The sequence below is a fragment of the Otolemur garnettii genome, unplaced genomic scaffold, assembly GCF_000181295.1.
Source record: "Otolemur garnettii isolate 467f Iridium unplaced genomic scaffold, OtoGar3 scaffold00011, whole genome shotgun sequence".
Taxonomy (NCBI): domain Eukaryota; kingdom Metazoa; phylum Chordata; class Mammalia; order Primates; family Galagidae; genus Otolemur; species Otolemur garnettii.
This window is the reverse complement of record NW_003852406.1, coordinates 21,228,640-21,255,295: the sequence shown is the minus strand read 5'-3', so window position 1 is coordinate 21,255,295 and position 26,656 is coordinate 21,228,640. Positions and strand designations below refer to the sequence as shown.

Here is a 26,656-nt window from a genome sequence, read left to right as displayed (position 1 = left end):
TAAATAGCAATACCTGCTTCCCAGGGGTTATTGTCAGAACTGAGAGAAATATGGTTTGTGCAGGTGCATGTTGTAGACAGGCCCTGAAGGTTAGATTCCAACTGCCCAGGCTTGAAGGAGGTATTACATTTGGAAGGGGTTGGGGGGTGGAGCCAGCCCCTCTACAGGAGGAGGCTTTTTGCTTAGTGTCTGAGATAGTGAGTGGTGGGAGCAATTTTTGGACCTGGGGAGGGACAGAGGGGGCCTCCCCCAAGTGAAGGATAGAGCTTCCTGCTCTCCAGTTTTTTATGGAGGTGGGACTAGAGGGGTACCAGCCAAGCTGTAGGTATCCCGTGCCCCAAGGCTGTGTCCTTCTGTGACATCTGCCCCTCTTGCCTTTGGGCTCCCTTGCTGGCTGCAGAACCCTGGGTCAGGCTGTTCCAGTCTGTTATCTTTTATTCAGATAGCTCCTGAGAAGTCCCCTCTTCCAGGAAGTCTTCCTTGACTCAGTCAGTATCTACCCAGTTGACACAGAGGTAAAAATCCTTCTTTCAAGTCACATAGCAGCATCCTCCCTCAGCTAATTCCAGTCACACTCTCTCAGGTGTGCATTTGTGACTCCTGTCTTCCTTGGTCCCCTGCCAGAGGGCAGCATTGAGGGTATGTAGAGCCAGAGTGGGCCCTGCAGCCTCCCGCCCCGCCCTGGCTGCCTGTGGGAACAGTCTCTGTTCTGGCTCAGAGGCATGTTCCATATGGAGGGCCAGAAACTGGCCATCACAGGTGCCTGGGCATTCCTTCCACTTCTCCATGTCTCCCCTTCCCTGTGGAGATTTAGGTGCACCCCGGATGTGGCCTTGGAAGACTGGGCAGGCATGTACTGTGTAAAGTGCCCCAGCTGCTCTGGTAGGCCTGACGAAGCCTGTCTGTAGAGGTTGGCCTGCAGCCATGATGAGAGGTTCTGCTCCTTTTAGCCCCTGTCTAGTTTGCAGCTCTGTTGCAGACATGCCTCCCTGTGTCTTGGTTAAGAGTGCTGGTGTGTCTGTACATGCAGGTGTAGTCCATGAATCTGGGGAGGCTTCTCCTACAGGAGAGCCCTTCAGGGCTGCTGTTGGGGGTGGTGATGCCAGGAGCTGATATGCAAGGCTGGCTGTTCTCTTAAAGCCAAAAGGGTACTTGGTTCAGGCCAGGCAATTGGTCTCTGTAGGCACTTGGGAGCCTTCTGTGAGTTCCAATGGTCAGTCTGGTCATTGTCAGGAGTAACTGGAGGCCAAGGTCAGATGAGGAAGTGAGAATGTGACTCAGAGTTTGATCAGTGGCTGTAGACTACAGCAAGGTATGGATCTTGGTCTGAGAGGTACCCACTGTTCTGGAAACCAGACTTGTATCAGGCAAATGACTTGTTAGCCCCAGGGGCGTTTTTTATAAAAGCCTCACAGATGTCCCTGATGGTAAGCAGTACTTGACCTGACCGGCTACTGTCTGATGTTAGGGGCTTGGGAATGATTTCTGTAAATAGGAAATACTGCAGAAGGGTTACATGGCTGACCCAGAGTTGCCCAGATGGTAAATGGTGGTACAGGATTGGAATCCCTGTCTTTCTTGTTGACCCCTACTTAGGCTTGACTAGCTCATTCCTTCCTTTATTCACTCCACACACATTGATGAATGCCTGCTGTGTACTGGGCTCTGTTCTGGGCATTGTGGCTACAGCAGTGAACTAGAGAAGCACATCACCTTTGCTGCCCACATGAGGCTTCCAGACACCCTGTGGAGACAGACAGTAATAAGCCATCACACAAAGGCATGGCAGCCGTTGTGGTGTCATGAAGACACATAAAGTTGTGGTAAAGGGGATGGATGACCTAGAAAGGCCTCTCTAAGGAGGTGACATTTGAGCAGACACTCACAGGACTTCTGACCCTGTAAGCTGGGGAACCATAGATTGCCTGATCTAAAAAGTACGTTACAAATTGTCTTCTTGGTAAGCAATATAAAGCCCAAGTGGGCAGGCTACGGCCCAACCACGTTAAGGTGCAAATTCATGAAGTAATTAGTTGGAAAGAGGAAATGATACAAAAGAGGGACAGAGCATAACAGCTGGCCAGTGCTGCTCTGCTCTCATGTCAGTGTCAGGCCCTGGCCTTCTGCCTTTTCATCCTGGAATGTCTTTTAGTCTTTTTTTTTTTTTTGGAGATAGAGTCTCACTTTGTCACCCTTGATAGAGTGCTGTGGTGTCATAGCTCACAGCAACCTCAAACTCTTGGGCTCAAGAGATTCTGTTGCCTCAGCCTCCGCCTCCTGAGTAGCTGAGACTACAGGTGCCCGCCACAACACCTGGATATTTTTTTTAGAGAGGGTAATCTCACTCTTGCTCAAGCTAGTCTTGAATCCACCCACCTTCGCCTCCCAGAGTGCTGGGATTATAGGCGTGAGCCACGGCACCCGGCTATTCTTAAGACTCATACTTTGAAAGATTTGAACTTCCAAATTGCATTTATTAACAATCATAGATTTTCTCATTTGTGGCTTGGTGTGGGAGGGAGTAGAAATTTTAAATATGTCTGTAACTATTGGTCAGTCCTCTGGGCAAGGCAAGCGCTGACTGCCTGAAGCTGTTCTTTTTCCTGCCTGGACAGAGATGCTGCCTGATTTTGGTAACCACAGGCTCTCCCTCACTGTCAGGAGTTCCACTGAAACAGCAGTGTTTGTTGAAAGAGCCCCATTGCTACGTTTTAGATTCCATCTGGACCTTTCCGGCTCTTTTACCCTAGTTGAGGGGGGTTCACGTGCATTTTTGGGAGAGCTGGAAAGACCCTACTTACTGATGCCTCAGATAATGAGGCAGGGGTCAGAGGGCCACCAGGGCTTAGAGAGAGGCCCCCAGTTACATCAGAGGTCACAAATACAGCACCTGACCCACCTCTTCCAAGGACTGGGATAAGCCATTATTGGCTGATAGTTGTTATCTAGAAGCAAGCATCCTACAGAAATCTGAAGGGAGACACCAGTGAGGAAAAGTTACATCTTTTTTATGTGTTTTGTTTTAAACTGTTTGTTGAGTACTCACATGCCAGACTCTGTATTTATTCTTCTTTAATCTGTACAGAAGTGCTGCTGGGTGATGAGGCTTATTCCTACTTTAATAGATGAGAAAACTGAGGATCAGGTTATGTAACTCAGGGTCATTCAGAACCGAGGAGGGTGCAAAGCCAGTGCGTCTAACCAACCTGGATCTTAGCTTTGACCTTCTCCTTCACCCCTCCCCAGCTACTTTGGGATAATACAGAAATACTCTAGACTCCTGACTTCCATTTCTTTCTTTTCTCTATTATAAAATTAACTTCTATTTGTTTTCTTGGGGAAGCCAAGAAATGATTTTTTTAAAATGCCAAAGTTTCTGATTTTAGAAAAAATGTTTTATGGTGAAATAGAGCACATAAAAGTAAACAAAAGTGAGTTTCAATGATTTTTCTCATTTCTTTTCCCTTTTAAATGATTATTTTACATTTTCAGTGATATCCCAGAAAAATCAACTTCCCATGTGTCTTGCCCATGCCTCTCTGTGCCATAGTTTTAAGAATTGTGTCTGAGTTTTCCTCTGTGCCTCTGACATATGCCGGGCACGAGGGCTTGTGCACATGGATGAAAACACCCAGGATGCCTCAGACATACTGAAGGAGGGTCTGGAAGTGGGAGAAGGGCAAATGGTTCCCTAAGAAAAGCAGGATAAGACATAATCAGGGGCTTGTCTAGGGGCTGCTTCAAAAAAGAAGTGGCAGTATATTTCACACTCCTGTAATGAAACAGAGTTGCTCATTGTGGAGTGGGCATGACAGTGGCCTTTTGCCTGGAATGCCTCTCTGCCCTTGCCACCAGGAAGGCTCCCCTTATTGGGGAGTAAGTCTTAAGGCGTAAGGACAAGAGAAGCCTTACCCCTTATTGAGCACCTCTGAGGAGCCTTGCATGGAATTTGCATGGTACATATTTGGCAAGCATTATCTTTTGATCCGTTAGAACACCTCTGAGGTTATAGGTATGGCTACATGATTCCAAACAGGGATACTGGCCTAGTAAGGTCAGGTGGCTTTTAAGCCACACTGAATTACCCTGTGTGTTTTAATAGTCCCTTTTGCTTATTCATCCCACACTGGATACTCTGGGGGCAAAAGGCAAGGGTACCTTTAGCTTTGTATCCCTAGCCCCTGGTATAGTACCTGGCATTTAGTAGGTTTTAAGTAGTGTTTATTGAATGAGAGGAGGTTTTAAGTAACTTGTCCACATAGGAGCTCATTAGATGTAGGATTCCACAGCTCTGACTGCCACAGTATATAGGTCAGAAGCAGGATCAGATTGCTGCTTTTTTATCAATAAGCTGGGTGAATGCAAAGTGACATGAGTAGGCTGATCTATATTGCAAAATTATTTATTATAGCAAAAGATGGGAAGCAACCCAAATAGTCATCAATAAAGGACTGTTAAGAAAAATGATGGCACTTTCATGCAATGGGACACTTATGTTGTTGCAAATAAGAAACAAGGAAGGTTTTTATTTTATTTAATGTACTCTGTTACACAGACTCCATGAAAAAAAGGCAAAGCAAAGATTAGTATAACATGCTAGTTTTTAGTAAAAGAAAAAGAAGATTCTGAATTTGTATGTGCATTAACACTCTGGAGGGATACTTAGTAGACAGAGGAGTTAACTAAGCAAACAGCGTAAGAAAGGAGGAAGAATTAACTGGGTCTCCTTATATCTTTTGGTTTTGAAACTATGAGAATGGATGTGTTCACCTAAAAATTGAAAAGAAAAAAATAAAAGAAGTGACCTTGGACCAGCTATTCCACTTATCTAGGCTTCATTCTCCACATCTATATAGTGAGGCAGCTGAACTAGATTGAGGCTTCTTAAACTGAAGTGGAATGTTGTGTGTATTGTGTATAGCTCTGGCTTTCATGGGCTTTTCCAGGAGGCCCTGACCTTGTGCTAGGATAGTCTGTCATCCCTTCTGTTAGTGGCCTTGCCTGGCCCTTTTAGGATGTTTGAGAAAGGTCGAGGTGGTGCGGAGAGCGAGGAGTCAAACCTTATTCTTTTCTCCATTTCTGGGAATTTATCCCCTGAACACACTGCCCTGATGTGACTCAGTTGGTTCTTCCCCTAATGTGAAGAGAAATTGTTCTGGAGCCTTCTGGCAAAGTTGCTACCATTTAATAGGAAGAAAAAATGGCAGAACATTTTCCCAGGTTATTTTTAATGCTTTTCAGTTCAGCAAACATTTATTGAGAGCTAAGTGCAAGGCAGTGTGGGGGAATCAGAGTTGCATAACACCTCGTCTGCTCTCTGGGGTGCGAAGTCTTGGGTAAGAAATGTGCTCATAAAGTTAATCACAGAGACCTCTAGGGCAGTGTGACTTACCAAGTGCTTTCATGACCATCATCTCATTTGGTCCCGTGGAGACGCGGGATTGGTAGGTATTCTTGCCATTGTACAGATAGAGAAACTAAGTCCCAGTGAAGTTTTTGCCCAAAGCCACACAGCTCACAGTTCCTAAGTGATAAAGCCTGGAATTAGATTTTCTGGTCATTTCTCATGTTTCCAAACAGTCTCCCCTAGGCTATTTCCTGGGGGGTCAGGCCCATTTCTACCTGTGCTTCCCACTCAGGGCTTTTGCCCTGGCCCTGCTGTGGGAAGGCTCTTGCCAGTTCACTCAACTTCAGGTCTCTGCTAAAAGCACTTTCTAAAGTACTGTCCCTTGTCCCTACTGCTTTTCTCTCTTTTTTCCTTTGTAGCATTAATATACACTATAACACATTTACCGGTTTATTATCTGGCTCCCCCACTAAAATGTAAGCCCATGACTGCCCACACCTAGTTTTGTTTACTGCTGTCTCTCTTAACACCTCCCACGGCGCCTGGTGTGGTATAATAGGTAGTCCCTGAAGATTGTCCAGCGAGGCCTATAACCTGAACAACTAATGCTTTAAGAGGAAAGAATCAAATCGGTGCATTTTAAGAGGTGGAAAGACTCACGACTCTTTGCAGAGCTTCCTCATACAATGTTATTAATTTGTTTCATAGTCATCTGGCACATGTGCAGGTAGAAACTCTTTGTAGATGGTCACTTAGCAGCTGCTGACCCACAGGCTTATAGGGACAGGGAGCTCCCAAGTTTTCAGAGCATCCCATTCTTTCGTGGGACACCGTAGGATCTAAAGACCCTCTTGACGTTTTACAGTGGGCCGCACACTGCCTCTTTGTCTCTTTGTAACACGAACACTGATCTTAGTTCCTGAACCACTGGAGCGACACAGAACAGATGCAAATGACACTCCTTCAGATCAGTGGAGAAAGCTAGCAATCATGGGCTCCCTCACCCTCCAGCCTAAACATCACTAGTTCTATCTAGTTATGGTAAAGTTCTATCACCACAACCCAGGTGAAGAGGACAGAACACTTTGAAACCTGCAAAGCCTGTGACTTTCTCTTTTCTTCCCTTTTTGGGTTTCTCTCTGTGTGTGTCTCAGCCCTTCGTTCAGGCAGTCCCGCACCTCCAGACTGTTTCTGTGCTCTCCCTCATTCCCTTGCTCTTATTTGCCCCCCTTCCAGTTAGTAGAAATATGGAGCTAACATTTACTTCTACCATTTCTTGTACTTTCATCACCAAATTTTTACTATACACATGTAATTTACAGACTTAGGCAAGTTGCACATTTCACACTTTTCTAAGGAAGAAAGAACTGAGATTAAATTGCTTCTTACGTGTAACCCTTAATTTGTTTTGTGGCCTCAAGTAGAAAAAAAACACTTCAGGCCCAGCCTTAGGTTCTTGTGTGTGATCAGTCCCATTTCTGTCCAAATCAGCGGTTTCCCATTTTTGGTTGGACCCCAGGCTTCAGTGCCAAGGCATTTTGCTCTGCTGCTGTTGTTGCTGATGATTTGAGTAGAGGTAGCAGGGAAGGAGGCCGAGGTCAAGGTTTTGTCTCTGAGGCCATTTAGCTGTCCCTGTCCCTTCTGAACCTCCAGCCTACTGGCATGTGTGGGGAGGCTGGGCAGAGAGGAGGGGCTAGGTTCAGGCCTGGCCTATTTTTATTTTCTGCCTTTGTTTCCACTTGCTTCAAGGCATTCACTATAGGCAGGTCTGTGACTTTGGGATTTGAGTCCTAAATTAGGAGTCTTGAGAATATCCTATGAGTCGATTTCCCCAATACACTAACCTCGCAACCTTCAGTGAGTCACTGGGTTGGTGTCTACCCAGCCTCCCAGCTTGGGAAGTTGGATTGGATATAGTGCTTTCCCAAGGGTGGCATTGATGGGATCCTTTAGTTCTCTGAAGCATCTTTTAAAAACCAACTGGAAATGGACAAATCCTCACACCAGGGCACGAATGGCCTGATGTTGCCTTAGATGGGTTATACTGGGAACTAGAATAGACAGATACTTTCAGTTTTCAACCCATTGATCCGAGTAGTAATACTGGGGAAATGAATTCACTTTTGTTTTGTAGACAGTTGTTCTACTCTAGGCAACAGTCAAGGTCCACACTAGATCCCAAGGCAGAGACTCTGGGCTGTGCCCCAAGAACTCTGATGGGATTTCATCAGTGGACAGTGCCTGAGTCTATGAGTGATCTCAGCCCAGTTGGGCTTAAAATCTCCCAGTCTGATTTCAGGAACCATAATCAACTGTATCGGTTACCTAGGACAGTTGATATACCTGAGTGGCTTTAGTGGGGTACATTACCTCAGAAAGTGAATAGAATCTAGATTAATCTCCAGAGCCATTGCCTACCTATACCGTGACCCCTCCTTTAGCCTGAGTTTGACCTCTCAGCAAGCATTTACGGAAAGCCGGCCCCTACTGGCAGCATGCCTGGGGAGACAGAGGGCCCTGGTAGACAGAAGCAGGTTCCCTGGGAGGGTAAAAGGGGTAGGATTCTTGTTGTCTAGGAGGGGAAATGCTTTGGAAACTGTGATGTGCAGCCCCAGGTAGTGTCCATTTTTGCGGCAGATCAGGGAGGCTGGTAGAGGAATGGGGGGGGGGGATAGACTGCCTTGGAGGAGTTGTGGGGTGTTCACCGGGGACCACTGAAGGGTGGTGTCTGGGGATCTTCCTCTCAATTTGCGCTCGATCCCCATGGATATTAAAGGGTTTTGGGAAGGGGAGTATTGAGACATGACGTGATGTGGTCAAGGAAGCCTTTTAAGGACACAGATCAGGATTTACCCCCTTTGCACTCTAGGCCTTCTTATTCAGCCTTTCCAGTTTCTTACTCAGCTTCTCTGTTGCATGGGTGTAGTGCTGTGGCTCTTTAATAAGCTCATCAAGAATGGTCGTGCTTACTATTATGAAGCACAGAACTGATGAGCTGGGAATGGCACCCCTGGTCCTTGTCCCACTCTCCAGAGGAGCCTGGAGGCCACCTGATGACCCGACCCGTGAGATGACAGACATCAGATGAGATGATGTCAGACTCCCACATTTGGAACCCAGCGACCAGGGCCTCTGGGGAATGTTTTTGTGATCTTAGTGTATGGTTTTCTTAAGATATTTATTTATTATTGATATAGTTGTACATATTTGTGGGGGGCATTGATACATTTTAAGACACTTGAGGATTGATTTTCCCATTTCACTCATTACTCAGGATAATTGCCCTGTATCCCAGCTTTCCTTGCATTGCTCAATGTTGAGTCCTGGGCCCCGTGGCCCATGAAATTGTCTACCTCCTTTGGGGAACAGTGACCAGTTTGGATGTGGAGTGGACACTCAGAGGCTCACAAAACTTTGGAGATAAGACCTTATTTCTGTACTCAGGCTCCACTGTCCAGTGTGGAGATTAGAGGACTGTCAGAGCCCAGAGAGTGGTAGTGACTTCCCACAGGGTACACAGCAAGTTGATGGCAAAATGAGAGAGAGCCCAGGCCATCAGAGTGCCTGCCGGCACCCTTTGCCTGCAGCAGTGCACCTTGTCCCCCTTTCCTTCTTTTTCCTGGTCAACATTCAGATACCACCTGTGTGGACAAGAATGTCCGTTGGGGTCCACTTCAATTCCTGCCTCTTTAGGTCTTCCAGCACCCACTGAAGGAACAACTGTTGGGAAGATGGAGCTTGTGACATTATCACTTAATCATGTCCCTTGCTAATTCCAAAACCCTCATCTCTCCTTTCAGCATTCCTGGTCCCCCAGCCAAGTCAGGTCCAAGACCCCTCCTCCTTCAGACCCCAAAACACCTTCTGTTGCCCTGCAAACACTTTACTACACATAGTCTTAAATCAGGGCGAGGCTAGGGGCCGGGCAAACAGGGAGGGCTTCCTGTAGGAGGTAGAACTGACAGGTCCTGACGGACTCTTGGAGTAGAATCTACACTCGCTGGAAGGTCAGAGTGACATTTATGGGGAGGAAAGCAAAGGCACAGTATCAGGGAGGGGCCCAACTAGGACTTACCTGCTAATTAGGCCCATTTGATAAACCCAAAGGCGGGTCCTACCCGGACCCAAGCCCTTAGGGTACTGCCTTGAGTGTTTCTGGGGGGAAGCGTGCTCGGTGGAACCTGCTCTTCTTTGGTGAGGCAGAAACCAAGTCTCACACCTGCAGGAGAAGAGAGGGAGCTGGTTCCAGGCAGAACGGGAGCAAGTCACAGGGTTTATGTTAATGCGGGCTCCCTCCCCGCACAGTGGCTTAGCCTATGAGCTGCTGGGCCCTGCGGACAGCTTAATTACCACTGCAGCCTGCCTCAGCTTGCGTTCCTTGGCTCCCTAAAATAATAAGGATGGCGTCACCGACTTCCCTGGGCCATGTGCTCCGTACTTGCCTTCAGAGCTCTATTGTAGGAAACAACAGAAAAATCAGAGACACAGATGCTTCTTTTTCTTGGGGAGATTTTTTTTTTTTTAAAGCAATGTGGGACCCTGCCCCTAATTACGATTTTAAAAGACCTTTGAGAGGCATGCAGACCTGAGTCTTAGCTACCATTGAGGCTGCAAAGTAGCCTCCTCTTAGTTGAAACTTGAAAGCTACGTGGATGGTCAGTTAATTCCATGGTCTTCCACTGGGGATTGTGATTTCTGTTCTGGCAATTTTTAAGTATTAGAATACTTATTTAAAATTGGCATTTTTTCTATGTAATAGAATAAAATAATTATAAGGGTAAGGTTTCTTTTGTTTGCATGTGCCTAGACATGCACAAAAGCGGGTGGATGGAGCCAAGGTGTAAAATGTGGAAAGCTACTAGCTGAGAAGATCCTTAAGGCTCTTCCTGTATCTAACTTTTCTCCTAGAGCTTTGACTTTTCCCTTCATGAAACTTGACTGTTTTTTTGGGGGGGGCAGATTTGGCCACATTGGCCGTTAAGCAAAACTATAGATTTTATGGTTAAAACAACAAAATTATAAGTGTTTATCACTCTTGTGTAAAACCTCGGTGTCTCAAACAGTTTGGCCTGTTAGCTGAAATGGGATCTGCGACAGGGGATGGCCCATTTAAAAGCTGACCTATTTAAAACCCAGGAGCACCAAAAAACATGGGGTCAATTTGATTTGAGTCTTCTCTTCTGTGCAAAGACTGGAACCTGAAAACTAAATTGGTCAGGGACTGACAAAGTTGAAACCAAAGCTGCAAATACTTATTGAATTCCTGCTCAGTGAAGAAAAAGACAATCAAGGCTCAAGGTTGGTGTAAAAAACAAAACAAGGGGTAGATGTAACGTCCAGAAGGGCTCATTTTGAGCATGCCATTCTTGCCGTTCTTGGTTCTCCAGAAAGTTAAGAGACCCTGCATTTTCCCCCAGGAACCATGCAGACAGCCTAGGTGACTCAGATCTGCTACTCTGCATTTCGTTGCCATTCTTGTACCTTGACTGGGTACAATAATTAAGATAGCCACGGATAAAGGGGGAGACAAGTGGCTTTTTCCAAGCTGGGGATATACTCTGAGGACATTCTTATGTTACCCAACCCTGGGTGATGGGCGTTATATAGTCACTAGAGGAAACAGGAGCTTAGAGAGGTGAGCTGGGCTGGTAAGAAGAAAAACTGAACTTAAGCCAAGTCTGACTGACTTCAGAGCGTGCCTTCTGTCCGTCTTTCTACAGGGTATCAGTCTAGACAATTAAAGAGCAATGCTTACTCTGAGCTTCCTTCTCTCTGGTCTTGTCCTTCAGAGGGTTCTGTTTTAGGCCCAAGCTGTCCCTTTTAATCAGGGCCAGCTTCACAGACATGTGACTCATGGAGCATGCACTTGGTTTGATATGCTGTTGTCACTCACTGTCTTGGAATTCTTAATGAATTTTGAGCAAGGGGGCCCACATTTTTTTCTATATCCAGGGCCCTGTAAGTCTAATAGCTACTCCTGGCTTTGATGGAGTGCATCCCCTTTCTTGGTCTTTCTGGGTCTCTCTTGTCTGCCTATTCCTTCTGGAGGCATTTGAAGAATGCACTCTGTCCCAACCTCTGTCTTGCTCCTGGCTGGACTGGAGTTGTTTACTGGCTACTGTCTCCTCCCCACCGGCCACCACATCGCTTATTGGCAAGGACCCTGACCTTGGCTCACCATCTCTTCTGTATCCCCTCAACTGACAGTGCCTGTGGAGATGGCTGGAGACCCCTGTGCAAAGCACTGGGTCAGGCTAGGGAGAGTGTGCCAAGATGACCTGTCTCGGGGGGCACAAGGTGCCCTCCAGAAAACGTTGTTGTTTACAAAAGGTAGAGTTTTTTCATCATTTATTTGTGAGACTAAGTTTCACTATAGCATGACTGACTTCTTTATTTCCGGCACCTCGCCTTGTGCCTGGCACAATAAACAGGACATTTGTTAAGCAGTTGCTCTGGTGTCCGCTCCCTGCTAGGCTGATTATGGAGAAGGACAGTCCCTGACCTCTAGGAGGATCGGATGCTTAATACACGATTAAATGATTCATGCAGCAGCTGCCCTTGGTGCCCCAGGAGGCACAGGGCTGGGCTGGGCTGGGCTGGGCTGGGCGCCTTCCTGGGGAGGGGGTCTGAACTAGATTTGTAGTGTGAGAGCAAGGCGGGGAGTGCTGGGGCTGGAGGAAGGGAGGAGGAGTTCTAGGAATGGATAGCGTTAGAGGAGGTCACGTTTAGGAACTTGAATTTTTCGAATGGTACCAAGAAGCCAGGAATGTTTTCTGGCTTACACTTTCCAGGTGAAACAGATAACCATTATCTCCTTTCTACAGAGGCAGGAGCCTGAGGCCTGGGGATAGAGCTGGGAGCCCTGGGCTTCCCTGTGTGGAGGCCTGTTGCTTCCCTGCAGTCCTGTCCCCCTAACCACTTTGGGCATGGTCACAGAGGCCCAGTTTGAAGGTTAAACAAAGCAGATTTAGGGTGACTTGAGGTGACAGTGACCAGTGCTACAGCGCTGGGAAATGGAATGGAAAGATCAAATTTGAGAGACTTGTAAAGACAAGATTTCAGTTTTTAAACAGACAAGCTAATTCCTTATAGGAATACTGCAGCTGCGTGTTTATCATGGATGTTTCATTCACACTGGGGAGAAATGACTGACAAATCCTTACTTTGGGGACATGTGTCTTCTGGAAATGCAGAAGCCCTGGCAGTCTGACTTCCAGGGACCCTTCAGCTCCTGTCCACTGACATCTCTTACTGCCGCGAGGGCCCCTCTGGGGCACTAACCCATGAGGACTGAGGCACTGGGTCCTGTGTAGGTTGGCCTGTGGGCGTCAGAAAGGCTGCTGATGTGAGCAGGGCAATTCCAGTCGTTCGGCTGGAGAGGGTAAGCACATTTTCAGATATTTTTAAATGGCCGGTGGAATTGGGAGAGAGTCTAAACCTAAAGTACAAATTTTCAGTTTAATTTTAACTTGGCACTTCGCTCACACCCAGGACTTGGCAGGGGAAATGGGCCTTATTTTTTTTTTTTTTCTTTTTCAAGCAGAACACACCCTGGATGTAAAAAGGATGTTCTCTTCACATGGAAGGGTTAGAGCCAAGTGCAGGGGAAGTGGATTGGTGTTCAAGCAAGAGTTCGGGGCTGGTCTGAGGCTATGGAGCACTAAGACAGTGTGACCCTGGGGAGGCAGGCAGGGGCTAACTGAGTGGCTTCCATGGGCCAGCTGTTGGGCTGATGTTCTTGTTTTGCCCTGCCCTGACCATCTCAGACATTTCCCAGGCAGCTCACCTGTTGTCCTCATTGTGATACATCACTCCCACCCTGGTTTGGGTTTTCACCCAGCCCTCTCTGCTTTGGGTTTTTGGTGATAACAGCAACCCCAGGATCCTAACCCCAGCTGGCCCTCCCCCTCTTTGATCTCACCCCTACACAGCGCTGAAACCAGCCAGGAAGGAAATGCAGAAACAGTGGGGATTTTGGAGTTGCCTCCCCACCCCCTTAGAAACCTAGGGTGGGGGATGGGGATTTCCCAAGGGAATGGACACAGCCTCTTGCTATTTGGGGAAAAACAGGGTCCCAGGCCCCACTGGGTATTGCTCTCTCCTGCAGTGTCAGCTGAGCCAGGGCTGGCTTAGGTTATGTGCTTTGGTTGCCAAGGAAGTGCAACCAGGGTGGAGACCTCAGGGAGTGGTGCCCACCTCACTTGTGGAACAGTTAGAAGGACAGTTACAGTTGGAGGGACAGAAAGATGAGATCCTTTTCCTCACCCATCATCGGGGTCCCTGCTGACACAAAAAGACAGATTAACAAAAGAAAAGCATGATGAATTTATTTATTCAAAGCTTTTCATGACACAGGAGCCCTTCAGAAATGAAGACCTAGAGACCCAGGAAAAACTGCCTATTTTTATGCTTAGGTTTGAAGGAAAATGTACAGTACTATAGAAGTGTGATTGGACAAAAGGGTGTGACCTCATGGTACTAGGGGGGCAGGGGCAGTGAGGCCTCTCTGTGTAGCAGTCCTTCCTCTCAGTTATGAGAGGCATTCCTTGGGAAGAGTGGCCTTTCTAGACTTTCTGTCTTGCTTGGGAGACAAGGAGTTTGCGTTTCTCTGACCCTCCTTGGGGAGGAGGAATTCTAGCTTTAATGACGCACTTCCCTGAAGAGAGGGCAGGGGACAGGGGAGCAGAAGGTCAGAGAGAGTTTCCTTCTGAGCTAGCTGCTCCTGAGGCCCTCCAGTCTCCTTCGGTTCAAAACATTTGGCATGCCATAGTGCTGTACTTGGAGGTACTCTTTTCTAAGCCCCAACACAGCCAGGAAATGCCCTACATTTGGGGATGTCATGGAGCCATCAGGAGCTCCTCCTTGTGGCCAATACCAGCCACCTTGGTGCAGGAGACAACCTCTTAAGACCTGTGAATGACCTGGGATTTTAGGTAGGTGATTCTGATGTGGTTATAAAGTGGAGAGAATATCCAATGGGGTGGTTGGTGGGATAAACGAGACAGTGTGTGCAGAGCCCTTGGAGAGTGCCTAGTGAACGTTCAAGAAATATTTGGTGGTTATGTATTTTTAATAAAATAAAATTCAAAGTGGTGGCTTGCATATTGTCTCAGAGGGGAGTGGCCACCAGTCTGAGTGTGGTGGTGGCAAGTGCTGGGGCTAGCCTGGCAGCCACCAGTGGTGGCCAGCAGCATTGTGCCTTGCGAACTTCCAGAGGAATTCCCTTGACTTCAGCACCGCCTACCCCCTCACGGAGGCCCTCCTCTCCTTGGCTAATGGCAGTAGGAAAAGAAGCCCTTGACCCATCTAGAAAAAGCATGTCTGTAGTGTTTGAGGGGAGACTGGAATCTTCTCATATTTGTCTTTCTTTGGTAGAGCTTCAAGAATTCCCAAGGCCTTCCAAGGAAATCAGTTACCAGAGAAGACTGTTTCTCCCCTGTTTACTTCAGGGAGATGGCTCCCCTCCCCCAGTACAGTCCACCCCCACCCCCCTATTTGGGCTGGTCCCTGAAGGCCTGGCTTCCTGGCGTTACACTGCCTCCCTGCCCTAGGGCAGAGGGCCTCACAGGATTTATTCCCAGGAACTCTAGCCAGTGACCTTGAGAAGGTGGTTTGACCTGGACATCTAGCCTCTTGGGGGTCTGCGGATGGGTGGGAAAGGACTGAACTCCCTTCCCAGGTCCAACGGGACAGTGGACCTTAGTAGCCAAGGCCTAGGCCAAGAGCTTGTTAGCTCCTGAGGAAGGATACTGCTCCCTGCTATCCCCCTGTGCGGCCTCTGCCACATGTCGCTGACTGTCCCAGGTAGGACAGCTACCGGGCCCTGCAGGGCGCTGAGACCCAGACTATGCCTCAGAGTCCCCTGCTCTGGCCACTGGCAGGGGTGGACTGAGGAGGGGCAGAGTAGGCCTAGTCTGGATTTTGTTCCTATCTCCTTCCAGATCCTTCTGGCCCAGAATTGCTGGAGTGGGATGGGCACCTGGAGGGCTGTGGAAGGCCGGTCAGCTGGGCCCTATAGAAGAAGCTGGGCAAGCTGGCCTGCTCAGAGCTATAGGAGCAGACCTAGATAGGACTGGTTAGAGGACCCTCCCCTTATCCAGGAGCAAAAATGGCCCTGAGGGGTAGGAGTGTCCTTTTGGGCAACGTGAAGGAGGACTGGCTTGTGCTGTTTGACCCTTTGGTGAGAAAGGAGGACCTATGAGTGAGTGAGCAGAAACCCCAGGGAGGGAGGCAGCGTGTCCAGGCATCAGTGTGTGTCCACTGGCAGCTTCAGGGAGCAGGCAGGCCGGGAGGGCAGGTTTCCCAAGCAGGTGGCCCACTCTGAGCTGGAGAGATAACTCTGAGACAACTGCCTGGAGGGCCAGATGCCCCTGTCTCCCTTGCTGGCTCCTGGCTCATTTCTTGCCTGAGACTTTATTACTTTTCCTTTTCCTGTCTTCCTGCCTTCTTCACTGCAGCCTGCCCTATCACCTTCATCTAAGTCTGCCTTCGAACAACTCCTGAGAGTGTGGCTCTTTACTGGTCTTTGTTTGGGCCCATTCTAGGTGTGTGGGTCTCCATCTTCCTTTCACATCTGTGCCCAGGAACCTGAAGAGCAAAGCCTATCAGCCTGCTGTCCACAATGATCGCCACTTGTGTCTTTTTACACTTCAATTTTAAAACGAAAAGTGCAGTTCCTCAATCTCACCAGCCACACTGAAAGTGTTTTGTGGTCATGCTCAGCTACTGGTCCTCTCTGGAACAGTACAGAACATCTCCATCCTCTGAAGTTCTGTCAGACCTTGCCGGTCTAGAGATAGGGGAGTTGGAGGAGCTGCTGGTCTACGGCCCCTGCCATGAGGCAGACCAGGCCATATAACAATGACACATGCCAGGCAGGTAGACAGGCTCTGACTGTGTTGACAGGTGTGGGTAAGAGCCAGCAGATGTGTGAGTGTTGGGGCCCCTCAGCAAGAAGAGGGGTGCAGGCAAGTGGAGGTGAGAGGAAGGTGGGGCTGAGAACAGAGAGTGGGTCTTTGGCCTCTGGAAGAGGTAAGATGAAGCATCGGAATGGGGGGCCAGGCCCAGGGGTCCCCTAACAGCATTGTAGCTGGGGGCTATGCTATTTTATTTTATTACAGTATTTTGGGTGAATAGGGTTAAAATGAGACACCAACTTCGCTAAGGGGACCAGGGCTTGCTAGATCTATCTTCTGTAGCTCTGCCCCCCAGGATTCCCTTCACCCCATTATTGCTAAAAGCAGAAAATCCAGGTAGGGCAAATCCATGCGTTGTTGGCAATACAGTGATCTGGAAGAGCTGGGAGAAGTGACAGTTTTAGCATAACGGGGGGACTGCTTTGGAGGTCTGTGTCCTGTCCTCCAAGGAGGCCTTGTTAACACCCTTCCCCACTTCAGGTCCCTTTCCCCCTTTGTATTCACAAGGTCCTTTCCTTTCCAGGTGAAAGAACTCGTCCTGGACAACTGTCGGTCAAATGAAGGCAAAATTGAGGGCCTCACAGATGAATTTGAAGAACTGGAATTCTTAAGTACAATCAACGTAGGCCTCTCCTCAGTCGCGAACTTACCAACGTTAAACAAACTTAAGAAGGTAAATAGAGTGTGGTAACCTGTGTGTACTGGGAGACGACTGTGGGGAGGGGGGGTGTTACTTATGTGTAGGGAGCGTCATGGAAGGTGGTATAGCCAGGTGCTTGCACCAACACGCCAGGCACTTCCCTGAAGTTACTTTCCCTCCCTGACTGTCTGGGGAGGGCCTTCATTTTAAAAGCAGTTTCTGCTTTTTCTCTTCCTGCCTCATTTAGCTTGAACTAAGCGATAACAGAATCTCAGGGGGCCTGGAAGTATTGGCAGAAAAGTGTCCGAACCTCACGCATCTAAATTTAAGTGGCAACAAAATTAAAGACCTCAGCACAATAGAGCCACTGGTAAGTCATCTGGATCCTCCCCTCTCCGTGGGGTGGGCAGCGGGAGGGATTTGTATCAGAGAACACTACTTTGGCATTTGTGTTTTCTCTACTTAATTTCTTTGATATTCATTATGTGCTATGAGATAGAATTGAGCTGTTTCTGCTTAGTCTATAGAGAAACTGAGGCCCAGAGAAGTTTAAATGGCTTGACCAAGGTCACACAGGCAGAATTGGCAGTGACTGTGAGGGTGAGGGTAGGATCCTGATGTCAGTTTCTGGTCTTGTGCTTTTCTACGCATGGTTTCTGCTCGGTGTTGGAAACCTGAGCTGTGTAGCTGTAGTCTTTAGGCTCAGGGAATGGCTGATCCTCCCTCTTTCAGAGGGAGGAGCAAGCGATGCAAGAATTAAGCTGACCTTCGAGGTGGACTCCTGTTTTCTTCTTGAGTTGCTGTCCTCTGAGCAGTGGGAGATGGATCCAGCCTGACACAGAACGCTGGATGGCAGAACTGTGTGGTGCCAAGGCCTCAGGCAGGCAGGCCTTTCTCAGCATGCATGGAGAAGAGCGGTCCCTGGCCACCGCTCCTTAATGTGACAGTGACCAGGGTCTTGGAGACCTGGGGAGCATTTCTGGCTCCTCTGTTCATCTACTTGTTGCTGAACACACCCTAAGCTTCACTGATTGATTTACTAGCCAGAAAACAGGCAGGTCCTGGTTAGAATCTGAATGACTATATTACTTTGGTTGTGAGGAAATGAACCACAAGATGTGTCATTGATTAAATAACCACTCTTTTGAAATAGAGGAATACTGTCACATTAAGTAAACACACCTATTGTAAATACACACATGAGAATTGCCTAATAAACCAGGCATCTTAGAATCAGGGAAAGGTCAGGGGGACATTCTGCCAAGTCTTCTCTTTCTTGGTGGACAGGATGGAGGTTGGGTTTGGGTCTGCAGGGTTCTTATCCAGAAAGGCACTCCTTGCTCTCCACAGATGGCTCAAGGGGCTTGTTGGTGAGCCAGGCACAGAGCAGGAAGCTGGCATTTCTCTTCTAAGCTCAAACTTTACCTTTCCATCTGTGACATGGGGCCAACGAGTAGAACATGCTTCCTACAGAGCCTCTTTTCATGTCTTCACTGGTCTCCTAGGAGAAAGCGGAACTATTTTGATCTGCCTAAAAGTCTTGACTTAATAATTCATTATCGGCTCGGCGCCTATAGCTCAACCGGCTAAGGCGCCAGCCATGTACACCTAAGGTGGCGGGTTCGAATCCCCAGCCCGGACCCGCCAAACAACAATGATGGCTGCAACCAAAAAATAGCCGGGCGTTGTGGCGGGCGCCTGTGGTCCCAGCTACTTGGGAGGCGGAGGCAGGAGACTCGCTTGAGCCCAGGAGTTGGAGGTTGCTGTGAGCATGATGCCATGGCACTCTACCCAGGGGGACAGCTTGAGGCTCTGTCTCAAAAAAAAAAAAAATAATAATAATTCATTATCAAAGGAAAAATGTGTGTAGTTCCATTTGTGTATGCACGGGTGATGATTGAGACGGAGTGTTAAAAATCCTGTAAATGCTGTGATTCCGTCACCATTAGATCACACACAGAGATATACATGCGCACTCCCAGTCTTCCTGTGCCCAGATCACTTGTTTCAGTAGCTTCCCCATCCCTGGTTACCAGTGTGATGCGTTAACACTCACCTCCTTGGGGTGGGAAGCTGCTTTTGGTCAGAGCTTGCCCAGATTTCCTCCCTGCCCTTGGCCCTCTGCTGAAAATGACCTGGGTCTTAACCAGAGGGTCTTGGTGAGAACAACGCAGCTCCAGATACTGACCCCAAGGGGTAGTGGCTTCATTCCCCAGATAGAGCTGGCCCAGCAGAACACAGACTCAGCCTGGGATGGTATTTTTTACATTTATTTTCGGCATCCTGAAGGCGGGTGAGCTGGAGAGTTAAGACGCATCTCTGTCACCTATGAGCGTTGTGACCGTTCACTTCCTGCACTCCAGTTTTTGCAGTTTTTGTCTGGGGCTGGGTTTGAACCCGCCACCTCCGGCATATGAGGCTGGTGCCCTACTCCTTTGAGCCACAGGCGCCGCCCTGCACTCCAGTTTTTTCACCCATCAAGCAGACATAGACTGGAAGCCGTATGGGGTAAAGCTTTAACAAAGCGCATGGTGTTAAGCACTGTGGACAGAATCTGGATCCGTGGGTTCTCCCCTTGTCCTGTTTGACAGGTGCTATTTCAGAGAGTGAGAGCACAGGTCTGAAGTTAGGCTGCCTGATTAAATGCAATTCTGTATTCTCCAATTCCTCATCTGTAAAGCAGACTAATACCTTAGGGCCCCTTGACAGAGGCTGGGGGCTGAGAGCCCCCACCCGGCTGCCAGGGGCTGGTTGGAAGCTGCCTCTCCCCAAAGCCATGGAGAGGACTGGGGCTGTCTGTTTTTGTTTTTAAAGTACCATAGGTAATACCTTAGGTATTAGTTTGTTTTATAGATGAGGAAATGAGGATAAACTGACTGAATAAATGAAGTTCTGCGTTAGCTACTGTCACCACCACTGTTACCAGATGTAGCAGGAGTTAGTTTGTTGGTTCCTGTCCCCTTTTTGTTTTCCCTGTTTTCCCTGGCTCCTCTGTCTCAGGAGCAGGCAGCTTCTGTACCAAGAAAGCCCCGGGTCAATTTCAAGCCCACAATAACAATGCGTTAAGACTGGGTGAGGCTTTAAAGATCCTGTCCTCCATTTTCCACATGTAGACACTGAGGCCCCCAAACTGGGCAGGCACCATGGCTGAACAGAGCCTAACCCAATTTCCTTGTCACCTGCTAAGTCTTGGGCCCACACCATCTCATGTCATCCCTGAATATTTCTTGGGGTTGTTCCCCTTCCCACCCTACCTCCCGCAAATCTCTCACCATTGACTTCATTTTTCCACTTGCAGAAAAAGTTAGAAAACCTCAAGAGCTTAGACCTTTTCAATTGCGAGGTAACCAACCTGAATGACTACCGAGAAAACGTGTTCAAGCTCCTCCCGCAACTCACATATCTCGACGGCTATGACAGAGACGACAAGGAGGCCCCTGACTCAGACGCTGAGGGCTACGTGGAGGGCCTGGATGACGATGAGGAGGAGGATGAGGATGGTGGGTGGCCACGGGTGGGCTGGGGCTGCAGGACCCCTTTACAGAGGCTGGGGGCTGGGAGGCTGGGAGGCCCCGCACGGCTGCTGGGAGCTGGCTGGAAGCTGCCTCTTCCCAAAGCTGTGGAAAGGAGTGGGGCTGTCTGTGTTGTATATGCCATAGTCCTTTATCTGTCTCATGGGTTAACTTCCCTAAGGAAACAGACATCAGCTCCAGAGACTCTCCAGCTGCATAGTAACTGCTTTAAAACCATCTAACTGAATCCTCAAAATCCTTAAATCCTTTAATTTTGTCCCTTTTCCAAAACCCCCAGGGAAGGAGATTCTGCAGTGTCTCTGTAATGTGACCCGGCACAGATAATCTCCCAGGCAGTGGGAGAGAGCATAGTGGAAGGTGGAGTGTGGCCAGAGGACCCCTTTTCCCATCTGGGTGTCTAGTAGTGGAGATGAGGCCAGAGCTGGAGAGCCTGTGGGGCCCTCTGGTGGCTGCAGCCCACAGGACCACAGGCCAGCCATGGGGGTGTGGGCTCAGGGGCTGAGGAACCCCAAGGGCAGAGAAGTGAAGGGCTGCAGGCTGCACATGGGGCTCCCTGGCAATGCAGTGAGCAGCAGGTCCTTCAGGAAGGGGCAAAAGAAAAGAGAGCAGCACCTCCTCCTGGTGCCACCTTCCCTTGCTGCCAGCACAGTGCACAGTTTCCCTGCAAGTCTTCATAACCAGGGTAAACTCAAGAATTGAGACACTTGCCTGATGAACTCAGGCACAAGATTCTGTTTTTCCTTGTTAGATTGGGAGTATTTTGCAAGATCCTGTTTGCCTTGGCAGGGATCTTGTGATGCAGGAAAACAAATGCAAAACTGGTAGTCCTAAGACCAGGTTCCTAGGCCCAGCTCTACCACTGCTTCTGTATGGGACCTTGAACAAGTCAGTTCTCTCTGCTCTTCAGGTTTCTCACCTTGAGAGTGAGGAGCTTAGGCCAGGCAGGGTGGCTCACACCTGTAATCCTAGCACTTTGGGAGGCTGGTGCAAGATGATTGCTTTAAAGCCCAAGAGTTTGAGACCAACCTGGGCAACATAGTGAAATCTCATCTTTTAAAAAGAAATTAGCCAGGTGTGGTTGTATGCACCTGTAATTCTAGCTACTTGGGAAGTTGAGGTGGGAGGTTCACTTGAGCCCAGGAGTTGGAGTCTACAGTGAGCTATGGTCATGCCACAATGTACTCCAGCCTGGGTAACAGAGACCCTATCTCTGATAAAATAAAACAAAGTGAAGAGTTTAGCCTAAATGCACTTTATAAATGAATCAACTTTCCAGCTTTCCTGAACCTGGGAACTTTTCCTCTGATCTGGCAATTTCTAAGTAGTCTCAATCTCCATAAGGAATCTTTCACTTTCCTAAAACTTGTAAGGAGGACTTGTCTTTGAATCACGTTAGGATGTGTTTACTTGTATTGGCATGTTCCATGAGCATTGAAGCCTACAGTCTTTGAGCTATTGTGGGCACGGCAGAGTCACAGTCCCCACACTTGAAGGTCCCCTCACCCAGGCCCATCAGCCCAGGACCTGTGCCATATGAGGGAGGAGCCAGCTCACCACCAGCTCCGCTGTTGTTCTCTGCTTCCCTTACACAGAGGAGGAGTATGATGAAGACGCTCAGGTAGTGGAAGATGAGGAGGACGAGGATGAGGAGGAAGAAGGTGAAGAGGAGGATGTCAGTGGAGAAGAGGAGGTGAGGAATCTGGGCTGGCAGATGGCCGGCTCCCTGAGCTGTCCACACCTGCTACCTCCGAGGCAGTCCCACCAAATGCTCTGTGAGCCTGGCAACCAGGGCCATGATTGGGGACATTGACCTTCCATAGCCAGGGATGTGAGTCTGTTTCAGAACTTTTCCCTGAGCTGGTTTGGGAAAGGTAGGACCTGCAGTGAGCACTGAGGAGGTTGGGTTAGGAATGAGGGAGAGGATTCTAGAGGCAGAGGAACTATGTGAAGAAGTACAGAATCAATGTCCCCATTTTGGACCCTTTTTACATTCATATGTTAATTAAGACATTCACTGGGCTAGGAAAAAATTCAAAGAGTGCCTTGAACTGATGCCTAGCTGAGTAAGATTGCTGGTCCCAAATCAGAGAGTGACAGAGGGGTTCTCTGCACACTGGAAATAGTGCATCAGGAGGTGGCCATTACCCTAGCAGATGGGCTGGTTCCCAGTGTTTATAAACAAGGTCTGTGAAGTGTCTATGTGGGTGAATCCCAGCACCACCACTTGATGTCTGCATCTCTGGATAACTTGCTTGTCCTGTCTGAGCCTATTTCTTCATCTATGAGATAGGGTAAAAATATACGTAAAATGTGTAAGGACTATATCTGACCAGGGTAAGGGTCTGACCACTTACTGTAGGCATTCATTCCCTTCATTAAGCTCCTGGCACTGTGTGCTGGACTGTGTGTTTGGTTGTTCTCAGTCACTCTGTAGCAGAGTCATTTTCCATGACTTGTTCAGAAATCTAAACCAACTCTTGCTAATTGTAAAAGTTAGACCTAGAGAGGTTGAAATAAGTGATAATAGCACAGATGAGGTGCCCGTGTCCATACCCCACCAAGTTTCCTGTCTCCCTTGATGGAGATCGCAGGCACCTGCCTGGGCCACACATACTCATGCAAGTAGGGGTCTGGGCCCGGGCTTGGGAGAAGCAGCCACAGGCAAATAGAACAGCCGGTGACATGAGCTGGGTTTCTGTCCAGTTTTGCTGCTGAATTTCTCTTCTCTCTGGCCCTAGGCTGCTAGGTTCGCCTCTAAAGAATATTGTAAGTGGTTCAGTGCCTATAGCTCAGCAGCCAGAGTACCAGCCACATAATACACCAGAGCTGGCCAGTTTGAACCCAGCCCAGGCCTGCCAAACAGATGCCTGTAGTCCCAGCTACTTGAGAGGCTGAGGCAAGAGAATCGCTTAAGCTCAGGAGTTTGAGGTTGCTGTGAGCTGTAACACCTTGGCACTCTACCGAGGGTGACATAATAAGACTCTGTCTCAAAAAAAAAAAAAAAAAATTGTAAGTATTTTAAAAATTAAGACTTAGAAAAACCTGTCCCTCAGGTTAGGGGTAGTAAATCATGTTGGCGAATAGATTTTCATCTTGCCCTTTCTGTCACAAGATCCAGGGCATACAGGGTTTAGGTTTTTGTTTTTTGAATGTTTTATAATCTCATTGACTGTCACATGTTTCCAGCTTCTAGTAAAAGAGATCTTATACACATAGAAAGCAGAGTCTTAGCAGGTGGACCGATGAGGGAACTACTTTACAAAAGATTATTTCAGCAAGTTAAAACAGTAGGCTGCCCATTGCCTTAGGAATGGGGTTCAGTGCAGAGATCTGACTGGCGTACACTTGCAGGACCAGTGCAAAGCAAGGGCCCTGGGCCGAAAATGAAGTTGTACAAGTACAACTTGCCGAACCTCAAGCAAGTTGGGCATGATGTCTTCAGGGGCCTTGCCTTTATCTTCCCTGCCCTCCCCTCCAGGTGATCTGTGCTCACAAGATGGTGAAGGGGCTGAGTAGGGTGAAGTTGGACTTGGCTCATGGAATCTGGACTTGCCGAAACAGGGGGTCTTCCCTTGAAGCCAAAACCAGATTAAGGACCAGGTGCAAGACGGGATGGCTTACTTCACAGGGCAGGGAGTCTGCCTTGGGACTGTTCTCAGAGAACATGCACTCTGGAAGGCCACCGACCTTGCAGGGTCTTCAGATCAGGAGCTCGTTCTTAACCTGGGATAGGATCCTCAGCCCCCTGAGTTGTTTGTAAATATCAAATGAGATATGGCTGTTTTCTAGGGAAGGAGTTCAAAGCTTTCTACTGACTCTCAAATGAGCCCTTGATCCAAAATAGATAAGAACCTCTGCTTTCCATCCATCCTGCGATGGGGGAGGGAGGCTTTGAGAGGCTGGGGGTGGCCTCCACCTTTCTGTGCTCAGAGTCAAGGAAAAAAGCTCCCTCAGCATATCCCGAAGCCAGGGGCGTTTCTGATGTTGCGGTGTCTTTTCTTTCTCTCCTAGGAGGATGAAGAAGGTTATAATGATGGGGAAGTAGATGATGAGGAAGATGAAGAAGATCCTGGCGGTATGGCAGCCTTTTTACACTCAGCTGGGAGCAGCTTGGCCCCCTTAGTTTAGCATTAGTTGCTTAGGCCCTGGGAACCCCGGCAATGGGCAAAACATTCCAATCTAGGCCCCGGTATCTCTCTGGCTTTGCAGAGACCCTGCCTCAGTTCCCAAGGATGGCAAAGCCTCCTAGATATGGGTCTCCCAGTGGGTGGGCTGAGTTGGAGGTGGGATCAGTATGTAATCTAGATGCCCTTTTCTTGCTCTTCCAGAAGAAGAAAGGGGTCAGAAGCGAAAACGAGAACCTGAAGATGAGGGAGAAGATGATGACTAAGTGGAATAACCTATTTTGAAAAATTCCTATTGTGATTTGACTGTTTTTACCCACATCCCCTCCCTCCTTCCAAATCCTGCCCCCCGAAACTTATTTTTTTCTGATTGTAACGTTGCTGTGGGAACGAGAGGGGAAAAGTGTACTGGGGGTTGCGGGGGGGAGGGAGGGCGGGAGGGGGAGGAATAAAATACTATTTTTACTGCCACTCTTTATTTTTTCCCCTACTTTTTCTTTGTGTCTGGTTTTTGTCCCTGTAAATGCGATAGCTGAGTACACACCAAGTGAGCATTTGTTCCTTACTCTCACAGAGGATGGTTTGGAGTTCTCCTACGTTTCCGGGTATTCCCCAGGTCTCTCGAGATGCTTGGAAGGCCGTGGCAGGCCTCAGTGTGGTCACTCAAAGCCCAGGACGGGCTGAGTACCAGCCATATCTTTAACTCTTGCTCTAGTTCACGTGATTTCTGCTTTTCTTGGGCCTGCTAGAGGCATCCAACGCCCAGGTTTGTAAATAGCAACCTAAAGGCGTATTTTGGCACTGGTTTGGGGACATTCCCCATCTCTCATCCCTTTTCCCCCTTCACAGATGGTGGTGGGCTTCTCTCTACAAAGAGGACTCTGATGTCACTTACTCTTGAGAGCTTATGAGCCAGAGAGCTGAAAACAGCAGGCTTATGAGTTACAAGTAGAGTGGATTTGGTAATTACAATTAAAAGAGAAGAAACGAACCCTCAAACATCAACGTATTTAAAAGAAAAAAAAAACTGTCCTATCTTGTTCTGTAAAATATTAGAACACTTTGTTTTACAAAAATGATGAGAGAATTCTTCCACATGTACTTCTGTGCTTAGAACATTTTTACAAACCTAAGCGCTGGAGACATTGCTGCATGTCGGCTGGGTTTTTTTTTTTTTTTTCATATACCCGAGCACGGAAAAACTAACGCAAAATTGTATTTTCTTACCTAGTGGAAATCTGAAATGACTGCAAATTCCTAGTGAATGTACAGGTTTGCTTTCATGTCCCTCTTCTGGATTGCTTTAGAAGTGATGTGTTATTTCCTAACCCATGTTTCATCTGTATAAAAGAACATCTGCACCAGTTTTTCTCCTGCCCCTCAGAAGAGCCAAACTTTGAGTTTTATGTCTGTTTGTCATTGATAAATTTCAATAAATCTTTTTATACAATTTTTTGGGGGATGGCTTCTTTGAGTCCAGTAGGCTATTGATCTTTCTAAGGTGCATTCCCGATAACCGCTAGTGAGGGGGAAGCTTCATTTGTGTTACCAGATAAAACAGCTTTTCTTATAGGATATATAACGTGATACTAAATGTGGACAATTTTGATCTCAAAGCAAGACTCAGTAGAGTATCTTAATTAAAAAAGAAGGATAAAAAGTGACAAAGATAAGAAGGCTGGGAATGGTGGCCCCTGCCTGGAATCTTAGCACTGGGGAGCTGAGCAGAAGGATCACTTGACCAGACCAGCCTGAGCAAGACCCCCATCTCCGCTAAAATAGAAAAAAATAAGCCAGGTGTGGTGGCGCTTACCTGTAGTCCCAGCTACTTGGAGGCTGAGACAGGAGGATCACTTGAGCCCACAGGAGTTTGAGGTTGCTGTGAGCTAGGCTGAGGCCATAGCACTCTAGCCCGGGTAACAGAGCAAGACTCTGTCTCAATAATAATAATAATAAAATATGAAAAGAGTTACTAAAAACCCAATCATTAAAAAGTTGGATGAAACTTGGAACCTTGTTTTGAATATCTTTCATTGTTTTGTTTATCATATTGTCAAAAGAATGTATGCTTGAAAACTCAGGAATGTATAAAACAT

General features: G+C 47.9%; 1 protein-coding gene across 2 annotated transcripts in view; it reads left to right on the top strand.

The window, feature by feature from the left end:
• ANP32A (acidic nuclear phosphoprotein 32 family member A) overlaps window positions 1-26,014 on the top strand; it is a 37,850-nt gene extending 11,836 nt beyond the window's left edge. For both annotated transcript variants that reach the window (XM_003784463.3, XM_023509976.1), the window contains exons 2-7: window positions 16,787-16,936; window positions 17,151-17,273; window positions 20,202-20,403; window positions 22,029-22,126; window positions 24,448-24,511; window positions 24,765-26,014. In XM_003784463.3, the coding sequence (XP_003784511.1) occupies window positions 16,787-16,936; window positions 17,151-17,273; window positions 20,202-20,403; window positions 22,029-22,126; window positions 24,448-24,511; window positions 24,765-24,826 (699 nt within the window). In that variant the 3' untranslated portion in view covers window positions 24,827-26,014. The remainder of the gene's footprint in view (window positions 1-16,786; window positions 16,937-17,150; window positions 17,274-20,201; window positions 20,404-22,028; window positions 22,127-24,447; window positions 24,512-24,764) is intronic.
• The last annotated feature ends 642 nt before the right edge of the window (window positions 26,015-26,656 follow it).